This window comes from Vulpes lagopus, chromosome 19 (assembly GCF_018345385.1).
Source record: "Vulpes lagopus strain Blue_001 chromosome 19, ASM1834538v1, whole genome shotgun sequence".
Lineage (NCBI taxonomy): Eukaryota > Metazoa > Chordata > Mammalia > Carnivora > Canidae > Vulpes > Vulpes lagopus.
The window spans coordinates 23828932-23853746 of NC_054842.1; the positions used below are offsets into that span (position 1 = coordinate 23828932).

The 24815-nt window shown below is 39.2% G+C and overlaps 1 protein-coding gene across 2 annotated transcripts in view; it reads right to left on the bottom strand.

The window, feature by feature from the left end:
* Positions 1-24815, bottom strand: part of KAT2B (lysine acetyltransferase 2B) — a 101766-nt gene that overhangs the window by 17894 nt on the left and 59057 nt on the right. For both annotated transcript variants that reach the window (XM_041733760.1, XM_041733761.1), the window contains exons 6-11: positions 22405-22596; positions 16752-16858; positions 12614-12739; positions 10190-10326; positions 7203-7411; positions 6039-6165 (exon numbers count right to left, since the gene is read on the bottom strand). In XM_041733760.1, the coding sequence (XP_041589694.1) occupies positions 6039-6165; positions 7203-7411; positions 10190-10326; positions 12614-12739; positions 16752-16858; positions 22405-22596 (898 nt within the window). The remainder of the gene's footprint in view (positions 1-6038; positions 6166-7202; positions 7412-10189; positions 10327-12613; positions 12740-16751; positions 16859-22404; positions 22597-24815) is intronic.

The window sequence follows — 24815 nt, forward strand, 5'->3', positions numbered from 1 at the left end:
GCCTAAAGAGAGATGTACTAGAGTGTATAAAATACACATCAGGGGAAAAAAATAAAATAAAAACACCTCGGTAACATTTTATCCTCAGTAACATTTTATCCTTATTACATGTTGAAATGACAATATTTTGGACATATCAGGTTAAATCAAAAATGTCAAAATTAATTTCACCTATTTATTTTTACTTTTTAAAATATGGCTACTAGAAAATGTGGCTTGCATTTGAGACTCAAGATATATTTCTATTGTGTAACATTGGTGTAGAGTGATGTATTTGTACTTAAAATGCAAAAAAGTACAAGTCGGCTAAGCACCTGACTCTTGATTTCGGCTCAGGTCATGATCTGAGAGTTGTTAAGCTTCAGCCCCATGAGAGGCTACACACTGGGTTTGGAGCCTGCTTAAGATTCTCTCTCTACTTCTGCACTTACCTCTCTCTTTCTTAAAAAAAAAAAAAAATACAGAAAAAGGCTTTAAGATAACTAAGAGGGGGAAGGAGGAGGGTATAGAAGGAAAATAACAAGTTTAAGCTAGGCCTTAAGAGTTTGTCCAATGGAAAACAAGGTAAGAAGATAGATTGGAAATCTAAATGTATAGAAAAATAAACCTATACATAAGTATTATAAAAAGATACTGGAAAGTGGATTTATAATGTAAGGATACAAAAAGGCTTCCTTAAAAATTACAAAATGCAAAAGCATAAAGGAAAAAACTGATTATTATGTAGATTACTTCAAATTTTAAAACTCCTTAAAGATATTATAAACAATTCAAAATACTATAAACAAAAGACAAATGACAAATTGAGAGGGCACAACTGTTAACACATATTACAAAGATTTAATATCTTCTATGAGATCAGTACAAAAATGGAAAGACATCCTAAAAGAAAAATTGTCAAAGGCGGAAACAGACAGTAAATATTACCAACAAAAATACATAAGATGCTCGACCTCAACAGTATTTAGAGCTCTCCATCAAGAGATGTGATATTTCAGTCAACCTTATGCAACCATCTTTAAGGTTGATGGTACCCGGGATGCCTGGGTGGCTCAGCAGTTGAGTGTCTGCCTTTGGCTCAGGGTGTAATTGCAGTCCTGGGATCAAGTCCCGTATCGGGCTTCCCACAGGAAGCCTGCTTCTCCCTCTGCCTGTGTCTCTGTGTGTGTCTCTCATGAATAAATAAGTAAAATCTTTAAAAAAAATGATGGTACCCAGTGAGTTTCAGTAGAGTCAGGAAACAGTACCCTCCAAAACCACTGGTGAAAATGTAAATTGGTAAACCCATGAGAAGGGCAATCTGGAAATACTTTTTTTTTTACATTTAGACCAGTCATATTCAATCCTGCAGCAATTTCACTTCTCAGTGTCCAGAAAAACATTTCCAAAGAGATCACTGTTTTGTGACAGAAAACAACTATAAATTAGCATAAATATCTTCAATAGGAGATGATTGTATGAATTATGGTACTTCCATATTATGAAATATTATAGAAAAAGCATAAAATAGCTCTACATCAGGAGTATCTAATAGAAATTTCTGCACTGATGGAAATGTTCTTTATCTCTGCTATCCAACATGGTGGCCGTATTGGAAGGGAGAGTGAAATTTTTGTTGTACCTGAAAATGTATTTATCAGTGTAAATGAAAATGATTTTTAAAGAAAATGAAAAAAAATCAAAAAAAGAGAACTGCATGTGCATAGAAGAGCATTATCTAGGAATTATTATTATTTTTTTTTATCTAGGAATTATTAAGAAAAGTGCCTTCTGGGGAGCCTGGGTAACTCAATTGGTTAAGCATCTGACTTTTTTTCTTCAAGTTTTATTTATTTACTTTTTTTTTTTTTTTTAAAGATTTTACTTATTTATTCATGAGAGACACAGAGTGAGGCAGAGACACAGGCAAAGGGAGAAGCAGGCTCCCATGGGGATCTTAAAATTTTCTTTTTTTTTTTTTAATTTTTATTTATTTATGATAGTCACAGAGAGAGACAGAGAGGCAGAGACACAGGTGGAGGAAGAAGCAGGCTCCATGCACCGGGAGCCTGATGTGGGATTCGATCCCGGGTCTCCAGGATCGCGCCCTGGGCTAAAGGCAGGCGCCAAACCGATGCGCCACCCAGGGATCCCCATCCCATGGGGATCTTGATGTGGAACTCCATCATAGGACCCTGGGATCTCAATCTGAGCCAAAGGCAGACACTCAGCCACTGAGCCACCCAGGTGCCCCTCATTTATTTAGAGAGAAAGAAAGAGCAGGTGGAGGGGGCAGAGCAAGAGGGAGAGAGAGACTCTCAGATTCCATGCTGAGCACAGAGCCCAACACGGGCTCGATCTCACAACCCTGGGACCATGACCTGAGCCAAATTCTAAGTGTCGGACTTTGACTAAACCACCCAGATGCCCTCCAGCTCTTGACTTCCACTCAGGTGATATCTCAGGGTTGTGGGATCAAGCCCCGCATCAGCGCGTGCTGGGGGTGGAGCCTGCTTAAGAGTCTCTCTCTCCTTCTGCCCGTCTTCTGTCTCTAAAAAGGTTAAAAAAAAAAAAAAAGGAAGAAAGAAAGAAAGAAAAATGACCTTTTGACTAAACTCACTAACAGAGACATGGTTCATGGAAGGGAGCTAGGTTTTGTTCCATTTTGTAAGGAGTTAACAGATTATAAATTTTCTACCCTCTGCCCACAATCCAATGATTTTTCTCTTTAAGAACAATGATTCTTTTGTAAATAGCTTCTCAAAACCTGCTTGAGATATTTTGCATCAGTGGCCACTAATTTGTCACTCTCCAAAGAAATTTTGCAGATTCTATTCGCTTGAGAGTACAATCTATATCCTTTAACTTGAATCCTCTATCTAGTATGATTGGCAGTAGTGGTAACTTAAATATTTCCTTGGTTAAAGAGACATTAGAAATATTAAGATTATTATATGCAAATGTTTAATTTTCACCTAGAAACATTTTTCTTTGTATGCCTTCAGTTCTTCTTTTTTTTTTCTCTTTTAAAACATTTTTTGCGGGTAGGAAGCATAAAGGGGGGGAAGAGAGGGACAGAGAGAGAGGCAGAAGACTGCCCACTGAGCAGCAAGCCAGATGGAGGGCTGGATCCCAGGACCCAGAGATCCTGACCTGAGAAGGCAGATGCTCAACCGACTGAACCACACCCCTCCCTTATATTTTTTTCTTTTTGTTTTTTAAAGTAGGCTCCACACCCAGTGTGAACCCAATGTAGGTCTTGAACTCAATGACTCTGAGACCAAGACCTGAACTGAAATCAAGAGTCAAGTGCTCAAACGACTAAGCAACTCAGGCACTCCCTATATACCTTTATTTTTAACTATCACCAAAGGGTTTCTTTTCTAAATCCATCTAGCAACTTCAATATTTAAATTTTTTTTTACGATATTGGGGTGCCTGGGTGGCTCAGTGGGAAGTCTGCTTGTCCCTCTCTCTCTGCCCCTCCTCATGCTTGCTCTCAAATAAATAAAATCTTTAAAAAATAAAAAATATTTATTATAATATATAAATATTAGTTATGTAACTTTAAATTTATATAATTTCAAATCCAAATAGTTCTTAGATAACAAGCTAATTCTAAAACCAGGTGATGAGTTTTTCAAGTAAATTCTGAAATGTTATCTTGTGTGTGCTTTGAGCAAGAAAATTCACATACAAACTTCTTTAAAGCATTCACAGGAATTTATACATAAGCCTGCCTCTCTAAACTGAGTGGATAGAAATTCTAAAGCAACATTTAGGCCTGATAACATATTAAATAAAAATATAAAACCTCCACTTATGAGTTTGACGTTTTTTTCCAAATAGGTGCCACCAGCACTGGCTTTCATCAAACTTAACCATTCCATTCAGTTGTGAAAGACTAATCTTCATTTTCTAGAACTACAGTTTCAAATCATTTACAAAAATGTAGCTTTTTTCTAGTTCTTCCTACTGAGTTTGTAATGTTTGGCCACCTTCCTGCAAGTCTTTAGAAAATTACATGGTTTGGGAGAAAAAAAAAAGAAAATTGCCCTTCTGGGAAGTAATAAGACAAAGCAACCAATTCATATTAAATACCTTTAGTTTTCCTCTGGTATCCCTAAAAGTGTCCAAGTCAACCTTAATCAACCTCTCCAAACAAGGTGCTTGGTGTAGCTTTCTCTGAAAACAAAAATTTTGCAACCTTTTTCTGAAATTATAAACCAAGGACATATTTTCCAGCTCCCTCTCCCTATGAAAAGCCAAACAAATTTTCCTTTTAAGCAAGTTTCTAAAGTCTGGACACTTGAATTGTTTTTCACTTTGGCTAGGGAAAAATAAGAAAGTGATAAGCATAGCAACAGCACCATCTAAAGACACACTGTCAAAATTTCTTGTAAAAATGCCAGACATCAGTTTCAAGCAAGTCTGGGCTCTCACCTTCCCCAGTCAGAATGACAGACGTATGACTGATGGATTTTGTTTATCCTTGGATGCTTAGTACTATGAGTCAAAGACAAAAAGCCCCATTTGTGCTTTGTGAAAAGAAATCACAGCAGCTATAATAGGCATCGTGAGTAGGGTAAAAGCTGTTAATGAAAACAGAACTGCCGGCAGCACTGGCTGTAGCCCTCAAGCAAAGAATGATTCCTTCCAGTGACTTACTATTACTTTTTATAAATGACACTGCTTCGTTGCAGCTGGAGAAAGCAACCACATCCCCAGACCTGTACTGCCCAATATGAGAACCACTGGCCACATGTGCCCAGTGAGCACCAGAAATGTGGCTAGTCCAAATTGAGATGCACTGTAGTGTTAAATACACCCCACATTCTAGAGACTTAATACAAAACAAAGAATATAAAATGTCTTATTAGTGATTCTCTGTGACATCAAGTACCTGCTGTTATAAGGGCACTACTTTGGTTACTGTGGGTAAAATAAAATGTTTTCAAAACTAATTTAGCCCATTTCCTTCTTTCTTTCTCTTTCTTTCTTTCTTTCTTTCTTTCTTTCTTTCTTTCTTTCTTTCTTTCTTTCTTTCTTTCTTTCTTTCTTTCTTTCAACGTAGCTACTAGAAAACTTAAAATTACACACGTGGCTCACATTTGCAGGTGACACTGTATTTCATTAGGTAACGGGGCCTTAGACCTTCCGGTCATTTTTCTCAGCAGCTATCTAATCCTGAGCTACTAATCTTTCTACCATTTGCCCTAGTTTTGCATGATACTGTTTAGAGTTCCCAAAATACCAAATGAATAATAGTTTAACCAGACATTTCCTGGTTCCACTTTCCTAAAAGGCAGCAGAGCAGAACACAACTACACTAGACCAGAGGTCTTTCTGCCAACAGGGAGTCTACAGTTTATCCCAGTCATACTGCAACACCAATTGCAGTTTCAATAAAACAGCCTACCTCCTGGGGAGGAAGGGACCAGTGCCAAGGACAATTGGAAAGGTAAATTAGCCATGAGCGCGTGCACACACAGACACACACACACACACACACACACACCAAAACACCCTCACATTCCAAATCCTGCATGAATACTTCTAAAATTTAGTCATACATTTTTTCAAAATTTTCATGACTCCCTTTATAGAATTTCTTTAGCCCTTGACCCACTTTAGGGACAAAGTCATAACACATCTTTCTTAAGCATAAGACATCTATATCATGTAACCTGCATCACACCATATCCTTTCTCATGGTTCAGTGTCACTAGCTGGTGTGTGTACATGTATGCATATGTAAATTAAGCAACAGTGAGATTTCTTTTCAAACCTCCCTTCACTTGTCATTGACTATACTTTAGTTACATTTGGGGCTGTGTGGTGTCCTTGTGCCCAACCTGACCTATTGGGATATGGAACCGTTTGTTCTCTTCACACACATACACAGACATTTGCAGCAAGAGGATTCTTCTCACAAAGTCCTGAACTCCACCTCAAACCTTCTACAGACATGGCAAAGACAGATCTGACTAAGCTCTATGCACTAAAGTGAGAAGCACCACATTCTGCTTTTCTTCTAACACCTTGGGGGTTACCCTTACCTTGACTTGCTCATTTGAGGTTACAGCACAGAAAACAATCTCTGTGAATCCTTGGGATGGGAACATACGGAAGCAGATACCACCAATGACACGGCCATCTTTAATTAGGGCAAGGGTTTTGTGTTTCCTGAAAGAACAAGATTATGGCAAAGTTTTACACCTATTTCAGTTACATTAAAATACTTTTTGGAGTGTTCCTTATCAACCAAACAGGAAAGGAGGAGAATGTCCTTATTGAGTTTCTATGGAAGGCTCCTCTATCTAGACACTATCTCAGTAGAACATTCTTAATGTAAACTTTTTAGAGCAAGCTTGCCTGGGCAAGATTTCATTTATCAGGGCGTTCAGCAGAACAAAATGTCAGCCACCTAAGAAGGGTCTGAGGTTTATAAAGAACAAAATATGTGTTGAGATTCTGACTGGTACTGGAATGGCAGTACACCCACTGCCAAGGGACCCACAAGGGAGGGAAAGCACTGCCACAGACAAATGTGGCTTTATGGACATGGACATATGTTTCTGAAGGGTTTACTCTGATTCAAAAATATTACAGAAACATTATGGAAAAGAATACAAAATCCACACATATAATTTGCTGAAACCTCCAATATAGAATCCTGTCAGAACTTCTGTCTAAAGTGTCACTCTGAATTGTGACATGCAGGAATCACAGTCCACATAGGCTGCTAGGCTATATATGTTAAAATACATTCAATTAGAGAACTTTAGGTTTTCTGTTGTTTGAGTTTTGTTTAAAGCAATGGATTTTCAAATGTACCTGTCTGATACCCCAATAAATTTCCCCAAAGTTAAGACCCAGCAACAGTGATACCTAGTTAAGATACCAAAATCAAGAATATTTTGACTTTGAAAAAGGACAACTTTTTGCTGTTTATACTTCTTCACTGCTATAATGAAAGAACCATAGGTCACCAGCAACGTAAAATACAAAGTTTCATTATTATTAACAAAAAAGTATATGAATTGTTGAAATATTAATCTTACTGCTTTTGGTCATGGCAATTATCTTGATGTAGCTCTGTATTCCCCAGTGTGCCAAGATGCAGCAAGATTTGGTAGCTGACTCAGGCTGGCTTCTATTATCTGAGTGGTTCCTCCTTCACTTAAAAGGGAAATAAGAAAGAAGAGCCAAATACCACTTACGGGTCAAAGACAAGCCGTGTGATGTACTCTTTTGGCATCCGGGGCAGCTGGTGTGAGAACACGTTCTGTAGACCTACTAGCCACATTAGAATCTTCTTGTTGGGTTTCTGGTTCAGGGAATTGCCGACCACATGAAATTCAATCACACCCCTGCGCTCCTCCAGCCTTGCTGCCTCGTCCCTGGCTGAATGCGCTGACAAGAAATTGGTCTGTGATGTAGGAGACAGGAAAAAATTACATAGAACTCTTCTCTTAAGACAACGGGGATAGGACATCTCCATGCTTCTCTTATTTGTTCTAATTAAGATACACATTTGTGGAGTTTCGGGGACCTGAATAACACACAAGTTACAAAAACAAAATGGCAAAGGGAGGTAAAGCATTTTGAAAGATTAGAGTATTAATATTACATGTGTACATGGATATATGGTGTAGATTAGGAGTCATCAAACCTTCCTGGAAAGTGCCACATAATACATATAAGGACTCTGTGGCAACTAGTCAACACAGTTGTAGTATGAAAGCAGACACAGACATACGTGAATGAATGGGGTGGGGGGCGCCTGGGTGATTCAGTCAGTTAATCACAATCTGACTCTTGATTTCAGCTCAGGTCATGATCTCAGGACCGTGAGATCAAACCACATGTGGGGTTCCGTGTTCAGCAGGAAGTCTGCTTGGGGATTCTCTCCCTCCACTTGTGCAAGCATGTATGAATGCATGAATGAAGTAGTGCTCCAATAAAACATTATTTATAAGAGGAATAGGGCAGACCAGATTTGGCCTGTGTGCTAACCACCTCTGGTTTGAAGGAATCCCATCTGGTTGAACTTTACACAACCCTCAGGATGACAGATCCCCAAAATTCTCATTACAGTCCCAATAGTGGCAGTCACATTTATAGTGTTGGTACCTCTTTTTGGAGGGCAGTATTCTTTCCGAAGTATCTGCTGACTCTCAACCACAGCTGGCAGCACAACAGTTTGCCAGCATTTAATGCTCCCCATCCTATTTAATCCACCCAGGGGCATATAGGCAAATGTTCAATAAATAGTTCCTCAGGGAAGAAAAGCCCCAAATGGTAGTACCTGCTCATCCCGTTGGTCTACAGCTGGCTGCCCAGGTGACCAGGTGCCACTGTGGTCAATTTCAAGCTACCAACACATTTAACAACCCGCTCACAAAACTCTTGAAAATTTAACAACTGCCTTGTGCACACCTGTACAAGCCAACTCCAGTACACTATAAAATTCACTCAACAAATTTTGAAATGTGTGATAACATCCTCACTTTGCAGATGAAAAACCTGAGCTAAACTAATCTGTAAGGTTACTAAATCCTTGAAAGACAAGTATACAAAAGATATTATTGCCTAGATCCCAGGACTGGATATCTGGCAGGAAATGGGAAAAATAATCATCTTACAATGAGATCCTTCTCTTAAAACAGTCCAGTTCTTTAAATTATCCTCAATACCACTAAATGAGTATCTCAGGAAACATGACAAATTAAAAACTGATGTAGCAATGCCATGCTAAAAAAATTTTGAAAGATATTTTACAAAATAATCTCCAAGCCATTTCTTCATTTCCTGAAAGCTGTCAGAAATGTCTTTTTGTTTTTTCCTAAAGTAGCTCCAAGCCCAGAGTGGAGCCCAACACAGGGCTTGAACTCATGACCCTGAGATCAAGAGTGGGAAACTTAACCGATTGAGACATTCAGGTGCCCCAGAAATATCTTAAATTGCCTTGCCCCTGGATGCAATGCAATAACAGCAGAACTTTTTAGCAAAACTGGTTTACTTAATCCAATCATGAGTAAATAAACAAATTCAAAAAGGGGTCCTTATGCAAAACCAGTGAGCAGGATTCTTCAACAATGGCACTACCATTAAAAAAAAAAAAAAGGACTGAGGAACTATTCTAGAATAAAAGAGACTAAAGAAATGAAGAGAAAGGTGTAAATGTAATTCATGATCCCCGGTTGACTCTTCAATAATAGCAACAAATGTTCTAAGGACAAACAAATATATGGTTCTTTGGGGAATTCAGATATGGACTCTTAATATTAGGCCAGGGGTCAGCAAACTTTCTTATAAAGGGGCCAGATAACAAGTATTTTAGGTTTTGCAGGTCATACATCACCTGTCTTAATTATTCAAATCTGCTCTTGTAGTGTAAAACAGACATAGAAAATCTAGGTTTAAATAATACTTTCTTTATGGAGTGCCTGGTGGCTCAGTGGTTGAGCGTCTGACTTCGGCTAGGGGTGTGATCCTAGGATCCGGAATCAAGTCCTGCATCGGGCTCCCTGTGGGGAGCCAGCTTCTCTATCTGTCTATGTCTCTGCCTCTTTCTCTCTGTGTGTGTCTCTCATGAATAAATAAATAAATCTTAAAAAAAAAAAAAATACTTTCTTTATAAAAACAGCCAGTTGGCCAGATTTGGCCTGTAGGCTATAGTTTGTCAATCTATATGTCAGAAAACATAACCTAGCTAAATTTTCTGATAGTGGCAACTACACTAAAAGAATAGTCTTCATATTAAGAAATACAGGTAAAAATAGGGGTGAAATGTTGTGACACTATACTGAATTCTGAAATGGTTCCAAATCGTTCATAGGAGACACAGACAGAGGGAATATATGTGTGACTTGTTAACAACTGGTGAATCTAAATTAACTATGGATCTCTATCATGAAATGTTTCTAACATTTATGAGAATTTAAATATTTCCAGATAAAAAGCTGAAGTGGGAATGCCCGCAACTGTGTGAGATTATTAGTTTGTTTCCTTGATGTGTTATTCATCAAGGGGAATCACCTTTCTACTAGCTTGTCTTGCCCTCCATACATTGACCACCTGGTTAAATGCAAACCAGGATAGCAAAACCTGCTATCTCCCGTAACACCCCCATTTCCAACAACTGGAATGACCGGGGAATACAGAAGGGGTCTACCAGATGGCTGCTCTGGTTTACCCTGCTGACCTCTGGTCCGAGCATTGCTGCAGGGTCTGTGATGGTAGACATGACTTCGTCAATTAATTCCATTGGAATATCCCCCATAACTCGAGGTTTCTTGGCCTCCTCCAAGGCATGAGAGTCATTCATTTTCCTCTTTTCTCCTGTGATGATCAAAATAAAAGGGCAAACAATGGATGATCTTAAACACAAAGCAGTTAATACATGCCAACTAATCCAACTAATTTTCTATGAACACTGATGGGCATGGAAGTCAACTTTCCATTTACCCAGGGAAGGGGTGGCAGTGCAAGATGGGAAAGAGAAGGGTGGAGGTCATAATAACCACCAACCACAGATCCATTCCAAATATTTCCTATTTTCTCTGGTAATTTTTTAACTTGCTATATCAGTTATGTGTTTGTTCATTTGTACATGCAAGGGGTGATTTTAGTTATGACTTGTTATTAACCTCTAAATTTAGTCCCTTTGTGGTCAAAGAACATGGTCCATGTAACAAAATATCAAAAATTTTTGAAACTCCTTTAGAACCTAAAATACTATCGATTATTAGTAAGTGTGTAGTGTCTTCTTAAAAATAATGTGTATTTTCTGACTCTTAGGAGTAATGATCTCTGTACATCCCTTAGATCAAGCTTACTGATTATGTTTTGAGCACTTCTATATCCTTATTGATAGCTTTGTCCACATGAACTATGAATTACTCAGAGATTCAACCACTGGTTGAACCACTGGTTGAATTACTTCAAGCATTCAACCACTGGTTGATCAGGTTATTTCTCTTTGTGGTTCTGTTCATCCTCTTTCATGTATGTATACATGTGTTTATGTACAGATATGTGTATATTGTGTATGTTTATATGTATTTGAAATATACTAATGAAATCTTACATTTTGCTGGTAAATTTATTTTCACTATAAAATAACCCTCTTTATCTCTCACAATGCTTTGTTGCCATAATATGATACCTCACAAAGTGAATAGGGCCATTTTCAACATGTCACATGCGGGACAGGCCTTGCGAAGGCAAAGAAAACTTTCTCCCACTTTCCTCCTTAGATTATACGGTAGCTTTTTCCTTTCTACTGTCATGCTTGGTTCTTCTTGTCATAATATGTATTCATTTTTATAATTAAAATTTAAAATAATTTTTAGATATTCAAATCTAATTATTCCTTGTGTCTGAATCCCACTAAGCATACTTCCGTAGAACATTCTCACCATCCTCAGGTAAAGGACCAGAACAAGGTAAAGTATCTTGTCTATATGAGATGCTTCCATAAACATTATGTGTCACTTACTAAATGGCTTTTGCTGAGTTCTTGTTTTTATAACTTTTATAGTTGTTATTGAGGGTAAATGAGAATATTTTTAGTCATTTGACCAAGAAGCCTTCAAATTCCATAATTCCTCAGGAGTAATTCTATGAATTACTTATTTTGTAGCTGAGGTTTATAGTTAATATGCCCCAAACTTGAAAAATTGCTAACAGTGTTATGATAAGAAAGGATATGACATCCAAGCTCACTGGCAAAGAGTTTCTGGAATGATTAGTAATGTCTCTCTCAGAAGTGAGAGATAGAGTAAATGGTGGCACACATGCTAAATATGTGGCCCTACATTTAAAATTTTCTTCTTTCCCTCTTTTATGCTACTTCTTTAATGTCAAATTTTGGTCATATCCAAGATTTGTTTGATGTCAAGCCCATGGACAGAAATGCAACCTTCAGAACATCCTACAACTGTGAAATGCATGTAAGATTAAGATTTGGCAAATTACATTAGTGGCTAAAGTCTTTACCCTCCTGGTATCCACACTCTGCCATGTGACTTTGTGGGTCTTCTACAAAAGAAGTAGAGTACATTTTCTCCACCTCTTGACTCTGAATTTGATCATGTAATTGGCTTTAAATGGCAAAATAAGGCAGGAGTGATGGTATACCAGTTCTGAGTCTAGGCTTCAAGAAACTATTTCTACTTGTTCTCTGGTGCTTTTCCCATCATCAAAAGGACATATTCTGCCCCAAGAAAAAGAAAAGAAGCCCAGTGATCCCAGGAGGATGAGAAATATATGAAGAGATTCTCCAGCTTAAGTGTTCTAGCCAAGCCCAGAATAGAGCCCCTGGTCAACAGGTAGACTCATGAGCAAGCCTAGCAAAGACTGAATGAGGTTGGCTGAGATCAGCTACCTTCCAGGAAACACACAGAATGAGTTAACTATGATAATAAATGATTATGGTTTTAAGCCTCTGAATTTTGGGTTGTTTTGTCCATAGCAATAACTAACCAATACAGCTCAAAGTGATTTCCAGCCATTATAGTCCTGGACATTCACAATTTGTTGTTGGCCTAAATCTACCTTTGGCATTCCTATAACAGAACTTCTATGGAAAACCATAGCCCTTTCTTATGTCCCCTTAAGAGCTTACCTGGGTTTGCCTCAAGCCCAGAAGAGCCTTTGCAGGAAGGACTGGTGCTCCCTCCATTAGGTTGCTCAAGGGAAGATGAGTTTGAATTATATGAAATGGTCCCAGCTACAGGAGGTGGACTGATAACTGGCCCCAAAAAGAAAAAAAGGTATTAGGTGACTCCTTTCTTAGGCAATAAGGAACCACGTGCACATGCAACCATCCCATTCCTGCCCAACACCACAACAAAGTCATTGTCAAAATAAATGCCATGGAGGGGCACCTGGCTGGCTCAGTGGATGGAGCATGCGACTCTTGATCTTGGGGTTGTAAATTCAAGCCCCACACTGGGTATATAGATTACTTAAAAATAAAATATTTTAAAAATTAATTAATTAAAATAAAAGCCATGGGGCCAATGTGAACATGGTAATAAAAAAAAAAGTAACCAATTATGGCCCATTGAATAGAGTAAGGATATCTGAGTCCACAATGATAAAACAACAAATGAATAAATAAATAAACAAGTGGGCAGAAGGTAAAAGTCTTCCTTACAGGAGAATACCAAGAAATAAAAAGGAAGGAATGATGGATGTTGGGGGGGTGGAGAGTGGGGGAGGATCATTTGGTAGCCAGCATAAAATAATTGATTCAGGAAAGAATCATCTGTGCAGGACAAACCCTGGGAGTGTAATTTTGATGACGACAGGATAATTTTAAAGTACATCTCCACAAAAACACTTTTTTATTGCAAAAGGAAAAAATAGTACACTGCAGTGGAGAAATCATGTACACACTACGTGTGATCAAGCTTATACCAACAAGAAGGAGAGAGGCCAACATCATGTGCCTCCTGATGTTACACAAAACTTGCTATAAACCACATGATTGAGATAAGAGGCAAAAATGGAAAACAGTCTACAGATTAGATAATAATATTGCATCAAGCTTAAATTCCTTACTTGATAACTATACTGTTGTTAAGTAAGAGAATGTCCTTGTTCTTGCGAGATACCCACTGAGCTCAGCAAAGGGGCAGGATGTTTGTAACTTTCCAATAGTTTAGAAAAAAAAAAGAAAAAAAAAGAGAGAGAGAGAGAGAGAGAGAGAAAGAGAGAGAGGAGGAAGATAAAGCTAATATATCAAAATGTTAACAAGTAGTGAATCTGGGCAGAGGATATACAGTATATAAGATTTCTTTGTCCTATTCTTATAACTTTTCTGTAAGTTTGAAAGTATTTACAAATAAAAAACTTTTGTTTTATAAAGCCATTGGAGGAAATAGCATATTGCTTTGCTAGTGTGCTGCTGATTTGTAGCTAGTGGGGTGAGAGGAGATGAAGGATACAGACATTCTCAGTGACACTGGTCATATACAGGACAGAGTATGGCAGTGCAGCCAGATGCCCAGAGAGAATGTTCAACTAAATTTCAACACAGCCACAGTTCAGTCCCCAGAGAACATTCCAAACAGCCAACAAAGTGATGGAATAAGTTAATGGAGCAATAGAGAGACACCAATCCATTGCACTCAGAATATACTATAGTGCCAGGCTATACGGCTTTCCTTCCAGGAAACAGACCTGCTGAATCTCAAAGTACACTGGAGTGATTCCACACAAAGAGGAAGCTCTGGTGACTCTGAAGACATCTGAGTATCTTGCAAAACTTCAGAGCCATCATTACGAATGTCATTTATCACAGCTGCATAGACGTGCAGACGTGCCAATTAAGTAGATGATTACACTCTTCTTTCCCCCCAGAGAACACACTGCAATTACAGGAGAACAGGAGAAGGCAGCCTGCTTCTGACAGCTTTCAGTAATAGTAAAGAGGACAATACAGTTTAACTGGGTTACAACCTTAGTCACAGCAATAAATACGGAACCCCGAGAGCCAGAGACAATGTCTGCATTCTCTATCATATGCTAAGGTATATAAATGTGCTGGAAATTGATTGGGAGGCATTTTCAGCAGGAAAAGGCGAATGGGAGTTTTCACAAACAGAGGAATCCTTTCAGGAAGACCTTGCAGAAAAGAACGAGGTTAACCCTGTTGTCAACTTTGATTGTCAGCTTTGGTGTCCCCTGCCTGAAGGAGGAAACTCTGTTCTTCACTCATTCCTCCCACAAGCATTTGCCTGCACATTCGCAGCACACGCCAAAGTAAGGCAGTGTGGTAGTGGCTAGAGGTCTGGCTCTTCATGTAGTAAAGTAGTTAAGGAATTCCACAGCCTAGGCATGAAGCCCAGTTCCAATGCTTAGGAACTATGATAGTGGGCAACTTGGTGCTCCTCTCTGAGCTTCTGTGTCTCACCAATTTCTCAGGGGAAGTATGTTATTTTTATTGTGGCAAAACAGTCTCTGACCACCCAGGAGTCACACCCATAGGAAACACAAGACTTACAGAAAAATGGGGTTAGGCTAGCATGAGGTAAGTGCTCTCAAATATTGCTGCACATCAGAATCACCTGGGGAGCTTTTAAAAGTCTCAACGTCTGGCCTCAACCAACTCTATCACTCTCGAGAAAAGCCTCAGAAATCAGTATTACTTTAAATCACCACAAGTGATGCCATAGCACAGCCAAGTTAGAGAACCCAAGATAAGATATAGTCAAGGTTCTATGAAAGTCTGGAAGAAAAGAGATCCAGTCCTTGCTAGAAGGCATAGGAAAAATAAGGAAAGAGTTTGTGGGAGAGATACCACTTGAAAACCAGACGAAATAAAGACAAACTGAACAGCACAGGGACAGACAGAGCAATAAAGAGGATAGATATGCCCAGCCACCACAGAGAATATGTCCTGTAAATGCTAAAATCTCAAGTCTCTAAAAACAAGAATTCAAACAAAAAGGATTTGATCCAACCCAAAATACCTCATTCCCTAAGTACTGTGCTTCGTAGAGATTTAATTATATTTATATCCAAACTTGGGCTCTAGGTGAAAAAAAAAAATTAATCACCTTCTCAAATGCATTCTGCTGAGTAAAAGAAGTCAGACTCAGAAAATGGTGTACCATATGATTCTATTCATATGACATTCCAGAAAAGGCAAACACCAGGAACAAAAAAGAAATCAGTGGTTGCCAAGGCTGGAGGTACAGTAATGAATGGGATGGACTACAGAGGGTTACAAAGGAATTTTCTGGGGGGAAGCCACTGTTCTGTATTTTGATGGTACTGGTGGTTATACAACAGCATGTGTTTTGTCAAAATTCACAGAACTGTATACTAAAGAAGGTGACTTTTAACTGTATTTTTTTTTTTTTTCTGGAGGCAAAAATAATACACACTGAGCTAGAGATCTTAAAAACTCTGACATCAAAATTCTGCATTCTTTTTCCCCATGACCACATACAAATTACCGCTTTGGCATCTCTTGCTAAACTTCTCCGAGTCTTCCTAGTGTCAAAGGCAGTAATTCAGATCCTCTCTCTGGGATCAGAAGTCACTAGTCTTCCTTCACCATAAAATACCAGCTGATGCCACTCAGGGCAATGGCAACTGTGCTCTCACCTCACTGGAAGTCCTTCACGACCTGAGATTCAAGACTACTCTCTTCCACTCACCATCCTACCTTTATCCATGATAGTAACTTGATGCAAGAAACAGACATCACAGATTCAGAAATTAGACCAAGACTTGATTCCTGGGCATAATTGGACATTGACTGAGACTTAAAGTGTCTTTAAAAAGAGCCAGGGGTGCCTGGGTAGCTCAGTGGTTGAGCATCTGCCTTTGGCTCAGGTCATGATCCCAGGGTCCAGGGATTGGGTTCCACATCAGGCCCCCTGCAAGGAGCCTGCTTCTCCCTCTATGTCTCTGCCTCTCTCTCTCTCTCTGTGTATCTGTCATGAATAAATAAAATCTTAAAAAAAAAAAAAAAAAGCCAGCATTTGACTACAGAGCTGAGCTGTGTGGTATTTTACACCTCCTCTAAGATTGTAATGTGCAAGCTAAGCAAACCTAATAGCACAAGGAGGAGTGGTTTTAACTGATTTGCACCTGCTCTCCTTGATGCAGATGCAAGATTCGCCAAACTGTTACTTTTTTGTTGGCTCTATTCTTCAATTTTTTGGTGAAAAACACAAATAAATGCAGAGTTGAGCTGTGACTAACACTTCCTGATTATTCTTGGATTTATGCAAAAAGAAATTTACCTGTTTGGATTCCTAGCTGGCTGGTTCTGGTAGAGGCTGAGAGAAAATCCTGATCCCAGATAGGAGAGTTTTGACTATAAACTTCTTCTTCTAACATGGACAGAAACCTAGACACAAGAGTAAAAGCAACAGTAAGATAAAAAAACTAATATATTACCAGAGGGACGAAAGCCCTAACCATCTATGGCAAGCACCCCAATATCAGCATCTTACCTTCACTTCAGAAATACGCTCATGCATTATGACTCAAATAATGACTTTGTTAACGGCCTGTATATTCAAACAAGGAAATGCATTTCTACAAATTTATTCTCTTTTGATTCTCCACGGATTAACACAACATTGACTGCACAGTGTCATTAACTGTAGGAATGCATTCCACTAAGTGCTCCTCAGCGTCAGAGCAAGATTTCCACCATCCATGGAGCTGTTATTACCACTGTCATTATCCACCACAAAAGCTAATATTTATCAAGTGCTTGCCATGTGCCTGCACTGTTCTGTGAACTTCTTACTGAATCCTCACATCAACCCAATGGGTTACGTATTTTTATTATCACAAACCTATGAAATGGAACCCATTATTATATCCATTTTACAGAAAAAAACTTAAGCCTGATATTAAATAACTGGCTCAAAGTTCCACAATGAGGAAATTGCCAGGCTAGGATTAGAATGTGATTGATTGCTATGTTATACGTATGTCATAAACCAAATTGATCTCAAATTTTGGGGGTCCACAGAAATCACAGGGAGACTTTGTTAGAAATATAGATAGCCAAGCCCTACCTGGGCTTACTGAATCGGAGTCCCTGAGAACAGGCTTGAGTGACTAAATTTTGATGAAGTACCTTAAACCTATGTGTATCAAAAGTGAAGAACAATGATTAAAATAGCAACACAAGACTACACATCTGGTACTGGAATACCTTCCTACAAGCCTCTTTTTAAGGCACGTTAATTCCAGGGGAGGAATATAAGAAAAGGCTAAGAGCTTGGACTCTAGAATCCATTTGCCAAGCTCACCACTTAATTTCTGTGACCCTTAGGATAAATTATTCTTAACTTTCTTCTTTCTCAGATTCCTCTTCCATAAAACAGAAACATCAACACTAATTCCTGCATAGGGTCATAATGAGAAATAAGCTAATGTGCATTCATAAAATAGTGCCTGACCCCAAGTAAGTACTCCATTCATCCTTTCAACAAATACTGGTTGAATGTCTGCCCTGTGCCAGGCACTCTATTAGGTGCTGTGAGGGCAAGGCGAACAAAACAACCATCTTGCCCCCGTGAATCACACTGCAATGTTGTAATAAAGGTTGAATATGATGAGTCCACTATTCTGTCTCTGAAATTTTGAACTCCAGAAGCTCTTAAAAAAAGATCTCCCATAACCTATTTGGCAACAATCTAACCTGAACATACATAAAACTATCTATAGTTTTTACAATTAAAAGTGGATTTGATTTAGGGGGATATCCCCTACCCTTAGTGCTGTGATACATGTGTTATATTACCTTGACAAAATATTTTAAATCTTGAATTTTGGGGTGCACTGGGTGGCTCACTTGGTTAAGTATCTGCCTTCGGCTCAGGTCATGCCCCCAGGACCCACATTGGGCTCCCTAATCATCTATGGCATTTTGCTCCCCTAACCATCTCAGCGGGGAGCCTGCTTCTCCCTCTCCTGCTGCCTGCTGCTCTCCCTGTTTGTGTTCTCTCTCTCCTTTTGTCAAGTAAATAAATAAAATCCTTATAAATAAATCTTAAATTTTGAAACATCGGTATCAAAGTTTTGGATAACTGACCAAGGATCCATATCATTATCATAATCACTAAAAGTACCACTGTTCTTCTGGTTTATTCATGCCTACAAGAATTTAAATTATTTCAGGGTGGGAGAGGTTTGTTTTGTGAAAGTGAAAACAGATCGGGAAAGGTCCTAGGCATTTTCTTACTTGCTACTCAGATTAAAACTCAGATTTAGGGGCACTTAGGTGGTTCAATTAAGCGTCTGACTTCAGCTCATGATCCTGGAGTCCAGGGATTGAGTCTCTCCCATCGGGCTCCCAGCTGGGTGGAGAGTCTGCTTCTCCCTCTCCCTCTGCCCCTCCACCTACTTGTGTTTGCTTACTCGATTGCTCGCACACTCTCTCTCTCTCAAATAAATAAATAAATCTTTTTAAAAACTTAAAAAAAAAAAAAAAAGAACAAATCTCAGATTTAAGAACAAGGTACCATTTGAATAAGTACCTACCCGCACATGATAGTTCAATTCATGGTTTATAGAAACTGCATGAGTCACTTCCTAAGCAAGCCACCATTAACTTTTTAAAACATTTTAGTATGTTTCTTACCAATCACAGCAAGACTGACAGCAATAGGAGGTAAGATCCTTACTGATATCACGTCCTGATCTTGCTATGAAAAAGAAGGTGCTTGAGGCCTTTTCTCATTTTCCCATCTTACAGAGCCCTCCAGATTTTCCCAACTGCCCTTCATCATGGAGGTAAATTTCCTTTCCCTTTTCTAGGCTCTTCTCTATCAGTAATTGGTTAGAACACTGTTCACAAAGCCCTGCAGAGGGGTGGCTTAGTGGTTGAGCATCTGCCTTTGGCTCAAGGCGTGATCCCTGGGTCCTGGGATTGAGTCCTGGCATCAGGCTCCCCATAGGAAGCCTCATTCTCCCTCTGCCTATGTCTCTTCCTCTCTGTGTGTCTCTCATGAATAAATAAACAAAATCTTATTTAAAAAAAAAAAAAAGCCCTGCAGAGATTCACCAAGGAAGAATTCCATCACTAATTTAAGAAAAATAATTCTATATACACATATGCGTGTTATATATGTATATATAAACAGAGTTATTTCATTATAATAAACAGTCTCATGAAATGACGAGAGTACTTGCTTTGTGTATATATACAATACAAAACTGCAGAAAAAAAGAAAACAATCCATGGAGAAAAACACTAAAAGTAGTTCCGAGTGGTAGGGCTTGGGGGTGGGAGGGAGGGGGAGCATCTTTTGCTTCTTTGTTCTCTCTTGATCAAATTTTCATCTGAATGTGCATTCATCACTTTTAGGATAAAATATAGATACTAAACCCTTCTAAAAACCACCTTGTATGCTAGTGGATAGAGGGAAAGGCAAAAATTTTGTTTTTGTTTTTCAATGTATACATTTTTTTCATATTTCCACAGGTTTTTTGTTTTTCACATTTTGTATACATATTTTTAAAGATTTATATATTTGAGAGAAGGAAGAGCTCCTGCCAGTGCAAGGTGAGGAGAGGAAGAGTGACTAGAAGAGAAGCAGACTCCCCACTGAGCAGGGAGCCCGACATGAGTGGGACTCAATCCCAGGACCCTGAGATTACAACCTGAGCCAAAATCAAGAGATAGATGCTTAACTGATCACACCACCCAGGCACCCCAGGAAAGGCACAAATTAAAGCCACGTATTAGAAAGGGCACTTATGAGAAGGAGGAAGTTAAGGATGTCAACCTCGCAAATGCATGTGAGAATCACAGCGATATCAAGGAATGGTGTGCAGCCAGGTACAGCTCTCACACTGTGACAGTACCCAAGACTCAAACAGCACCTGAAGCTTCCATATATGTGATTCCGCTGCTAAGGCTATACGTATAAATCCCTATCAGCCTCAGTCTTGTCATACTCACTGACAGGGGGTTTAAAAGGAGAAGTGGGTGGTAGTTTTACCCTACCATTAGTAATAGAGAAGAGAAAAAAACAGCATGGATTTTTTTAATCCAACATCATAAGCATGCCAGAACTATGGGATGAAGGAACATAACACACTATAATTAGCAAATATCTGCAAGAAGCAAAATGAATTTGCTATGGGGAAAAAAAAAAACAAAACCTGTTACTCTCTAAGGTAATTAAAATTTCTCTTTAAGTACCATAGAAGATGGGGGAGGGCCCCCTTTGTTCCTTGGCTTAGAAACACAGAATGACAACTATAATCTAAAAATATAAAAATGCTGTTTATGTGGCAATGTAATAGAGAAATAAGAAAACTACTTTAAATCCTGAACGAAAGGAGCTCAGACCAGCTAAAAGGCAGCTACTGTATACACAAGCATGCCCAGAGATCATAACCCATGTAGGCACAATACCCAAATTGTAGCTTCAAGTACTTCTGAATCTTCTTTCCTGGAGAATACCAAAATGTTCATGTCATGCCTCAGTCTCCGGTAGCAGCTGCCTTAAGAAAACACTGAAACTCAGGATGCTAGGATTTATGTGCAAATATTGGGCGTTCAGCTAAAGCTCATCAGAATTACCCATGACATCTTCGATCCACGGCTTGGGATTTGTGTTAAACTGTAAAGGAATTTTCAGTCAATTTCTATCAGAAAAACATTTTTTGTTGTTTTTTTTGGACCTAACTTATTCTTAAAAATTAAAGCTGTCTTTCCTGAGAAACAAACTGGGTAATAAAATAATAAAACTTAATAATAAAAATCAAGTTTCTCTACTAAAATAGGGCATCATCAGTCTCTGGTTAAAGAGAATACCTCCTCTCTTAAACTCTTCTCTACACCAGCAGTTCTCAACGGTATAAGGAAGGAAGGCTCTATCATACCTAGAAAGCCCTTTCAAATCATACCTTCAACCTTGTCCACAATAAGTGCTGGTCTAGGCAGCATGACGCCCACAAAACAAACTGTCTCACTCAGTGTCTTGCTGTCACTGGTCCATGACTAATAGGCAACTGCACCTGCAGCCCCTCTCATGAGCAGCCAGGCTTTTAGTTTAAAATTTTGGTCTTAGCACTGAAAATGCAATTCCAAGGCCAATGGTACAACACTGCAACTTCCTATTCCTTTTTTCTTTTTTTTAATTTATTCATGAGAGACACAGAGAGAGGCAGAGACAGAGAGGCAGAGGGAGAAGCAGGCTCCATGCTGGTAGCCTGATGTGGGACTTGATCCCAGGACTCCAGGATCATGCCCTGAGCCAAAGGCAGACACTTAACCACAAAGACACCCAGGTGTCCCACTTCCTATTCCTTTAACTCATTTCCTTCATTTGAAAAATATTTCCTTGATTATTTATATGTTGGAGCTCTGGCAGGTACACAAGAGTTACATATATTCTACAAAAAACTGAGTAGAGAGGTACAAAGATCATTCCGAAGGAAGTCTCTCTATTCCCACCCAGCCCCCTCCTTGGGGTCTAGTTTTCAAAGAGTGAGGGGCAGGTAGACCGTAGCTGAGGCAGAAGTGATTCACCAGACTTAGAAAGGGTTCGAGATGTGGGATGGAAAAAAAATCAGCCACTTGGGTTGTCCTGCTGAGTAGATGGAAACTGTTTCTACCACTCTCCCCCATCTTCCGCTAGCTCCCTGGCAGCTGAATATACCCAACAGAGCACAACCCCATTCTGAGACCCATAGACAAGGACCCAGGTGAGATGAGGTGGCACTGTGGCAACACAAATCCCACACTAACAACAGATACACTGTGTAGTACCTAAAAAGGGAGCTGAGAAGGAGAGAGTCCCTTCTCCCTCTTCCCTGGGATGCTTTTCCTATCATTCCTGATCTTGTTACTGATATAGGCTTTGGTGAGTGTCTATCAATCTCAAGCTCCACAATCAAAGACCTGCAAGGGCACTCTCTTACTTTGGGAAATGGGTCAGGATGAGAGTTCGTTTTTCAAGTGGCAGTTTGTCTTTCTCCTGTCTCGCTTGTTCCAGGAGTTGTCTTCTCATGACTGTGAAGACTGAGCGCAGCAGTGTTCTCCCAAACACCTGGGTGGTTTCATAGCGAGGTAGACTGTCACAGAACTGGGGCACATTGCAATAACACAGCCACCTGTGATAAGAGGAGACAAGCACCATCAATACCCCTTAAGCCCCCAGGTCCATCTGAAACATCAAATGATGGTGACTCTCCCACCACTAACCACAGCAGAAGAAACTAGGTCTGCATTGACGAGTAGTAGTACCACTGCCAGCTACTGAAACTTGGAAATTTGTTTAGTTTGCCCATATACAAGCATTTGGGTCCAGTTCTGTGAAAATCATTCCATTCTGCAGCATCATGCAGGGAGTCCTACAGTCACATGGTCCTGGGGTCAAATCCCTGCTTTGCCACTTAACTGGCTGCATGACTTGGGGAAATGTAATCATGTTTATAAGTCTCCTAGTTCCTTACCTGTAAAGGGGGGCAGCAATAATACCTACCTCGCTGAGTTGTTATGAGCATGATATGGAAAGTGCAAGGTGCAATTCGAGTTTCTGGTATGTAAGTGGTAGTTTAAATAAAAGAAGATATTAAAGGGGAAGCTGAGGAAGTCCCATTTGTGAATGACTCAGAATTCCAACATCTAGTTCTCTGGGTAAAATTTAAAATGCCTACACAGCACTCACATACCCCTGAAGCTTTGATGAGAAGATAAAGATCTTCAAGACTATTCAAAACTCAGTCAAAACGCAGGAAGTAATAAGCTTCACCATCTGTCGCTTAAGTGTGTCTTCAATGACTCAGCCTTCAACTTAAAAATGCACTTCGGCATTACAAAAGCTGGACGAGTGCCCAGGCCCAGGGGGAAGCCAGAGGCTTTCTTGATATCTGACCAAGGTTCTGGGGTACACTGGCTATGTAGGGCAAACAATGGAGAAGGCTCATTCAGCCAAGAGAAGCTAGAGAATCAAAGTTTATTCAAAATCAACCCTCTTTCTTTATAGTCTCCCAGGATGCAAGGTCTCAAATTCCCAGGACCCAGGAATATAACTGTACAGTAGGGGTCAGAAGATGTTGCCAGACCAGGGGTCAGAAGCTTCATCACACAGATCCTCATTCCTTGGCAGCAGATCCAAACCTTCTTTTCCGGGACAGGACTGCTTTCCAAAAAATTAACACCTCTCTTCTTGGTGTGCCTTCCTGATACCTTTAAAGTGGGAGGAAGAGCTCTAATATGCCCAAAGTGCTAATGGGAAGCTCCTGATGAACGTTCCAACCCTTAATAAAGAGTGGAATAATAGTAATTAACTTGTACTTATTGCTCTCTTTCTCTTATTCTGTATCACTTTGTATCTTCCCTGTGGTGTGATGGTGGTAGTGGTGGTAGTAGTTCATCTTTCGGAAAGAAAATTTTCATTAGTTCACTTGCCTAAATTCAAAATTGACCTTAAAACCCTGCTACTATTCCAACTTTTCTCTCAGCTTTTCTGTCTTAATAATTTATACCCAAATGTCATTTTATGATTACAGTACCAAAATGGGCATCTTAAGTGTTCTACTGTATCTTGTCAAACCAGAAACAGTGGTCCTGGTGGCAGACAAGTTAGGAGGTGCATTTATTTTGTAATTCATAAGGCACTTCACATAGAACTGCATCACCTTCAAGGCTGGATATTAGTCTGTGGCCACCTGATGAGGTTATAAGATATTTGGGGCTGAAGGGTGGCCAGCTCCCAAGTGACTAATTATGAAACAACAAACGTTAGTAGTTAAAATTACAAACCTTAATAATTCAGAAATTCAGTTTCACGAGACTTAGGCCATCACAGGACTATAATGTTAAAAATATGTCCAATTTTCTGTAATGGAAGGTTGAAGATTCTCAGAATTTAGATCAGTACTGTCCAAAACACCCCTCTATGCTGATGGAGATGTTCTCTATCTGTGCTGATACGATGGCTACCAGCCACGTGTATCTACTGAACATCTGAAACATGGCTTGTACAAGTGAGGAGCTTAATTTTTAATATCATTTAATCAATTTAAAATTTACTTTGACATGGAAACAGTGTGAAATATTTTTCCATGAAACATAACTTTACTGCTTCCATAGGAACTCCATTTAGCTTTAGAGGGAGTGAATTGAGATGTGCCATAAGTATAAAACACACGTTGGATTTTAAAGACAACACAAAAGAAGACAAAAATACAATCATTAGTAATTTTTCACATTGATCACACAGTGAAATAATATTTATATATTGGGTAAAATAAGACATTATTGAAATTAATGTCTTGTGCCTATTTACTTTTTTAAATGTAACTACTAGAAAATTTTAAGTTACATT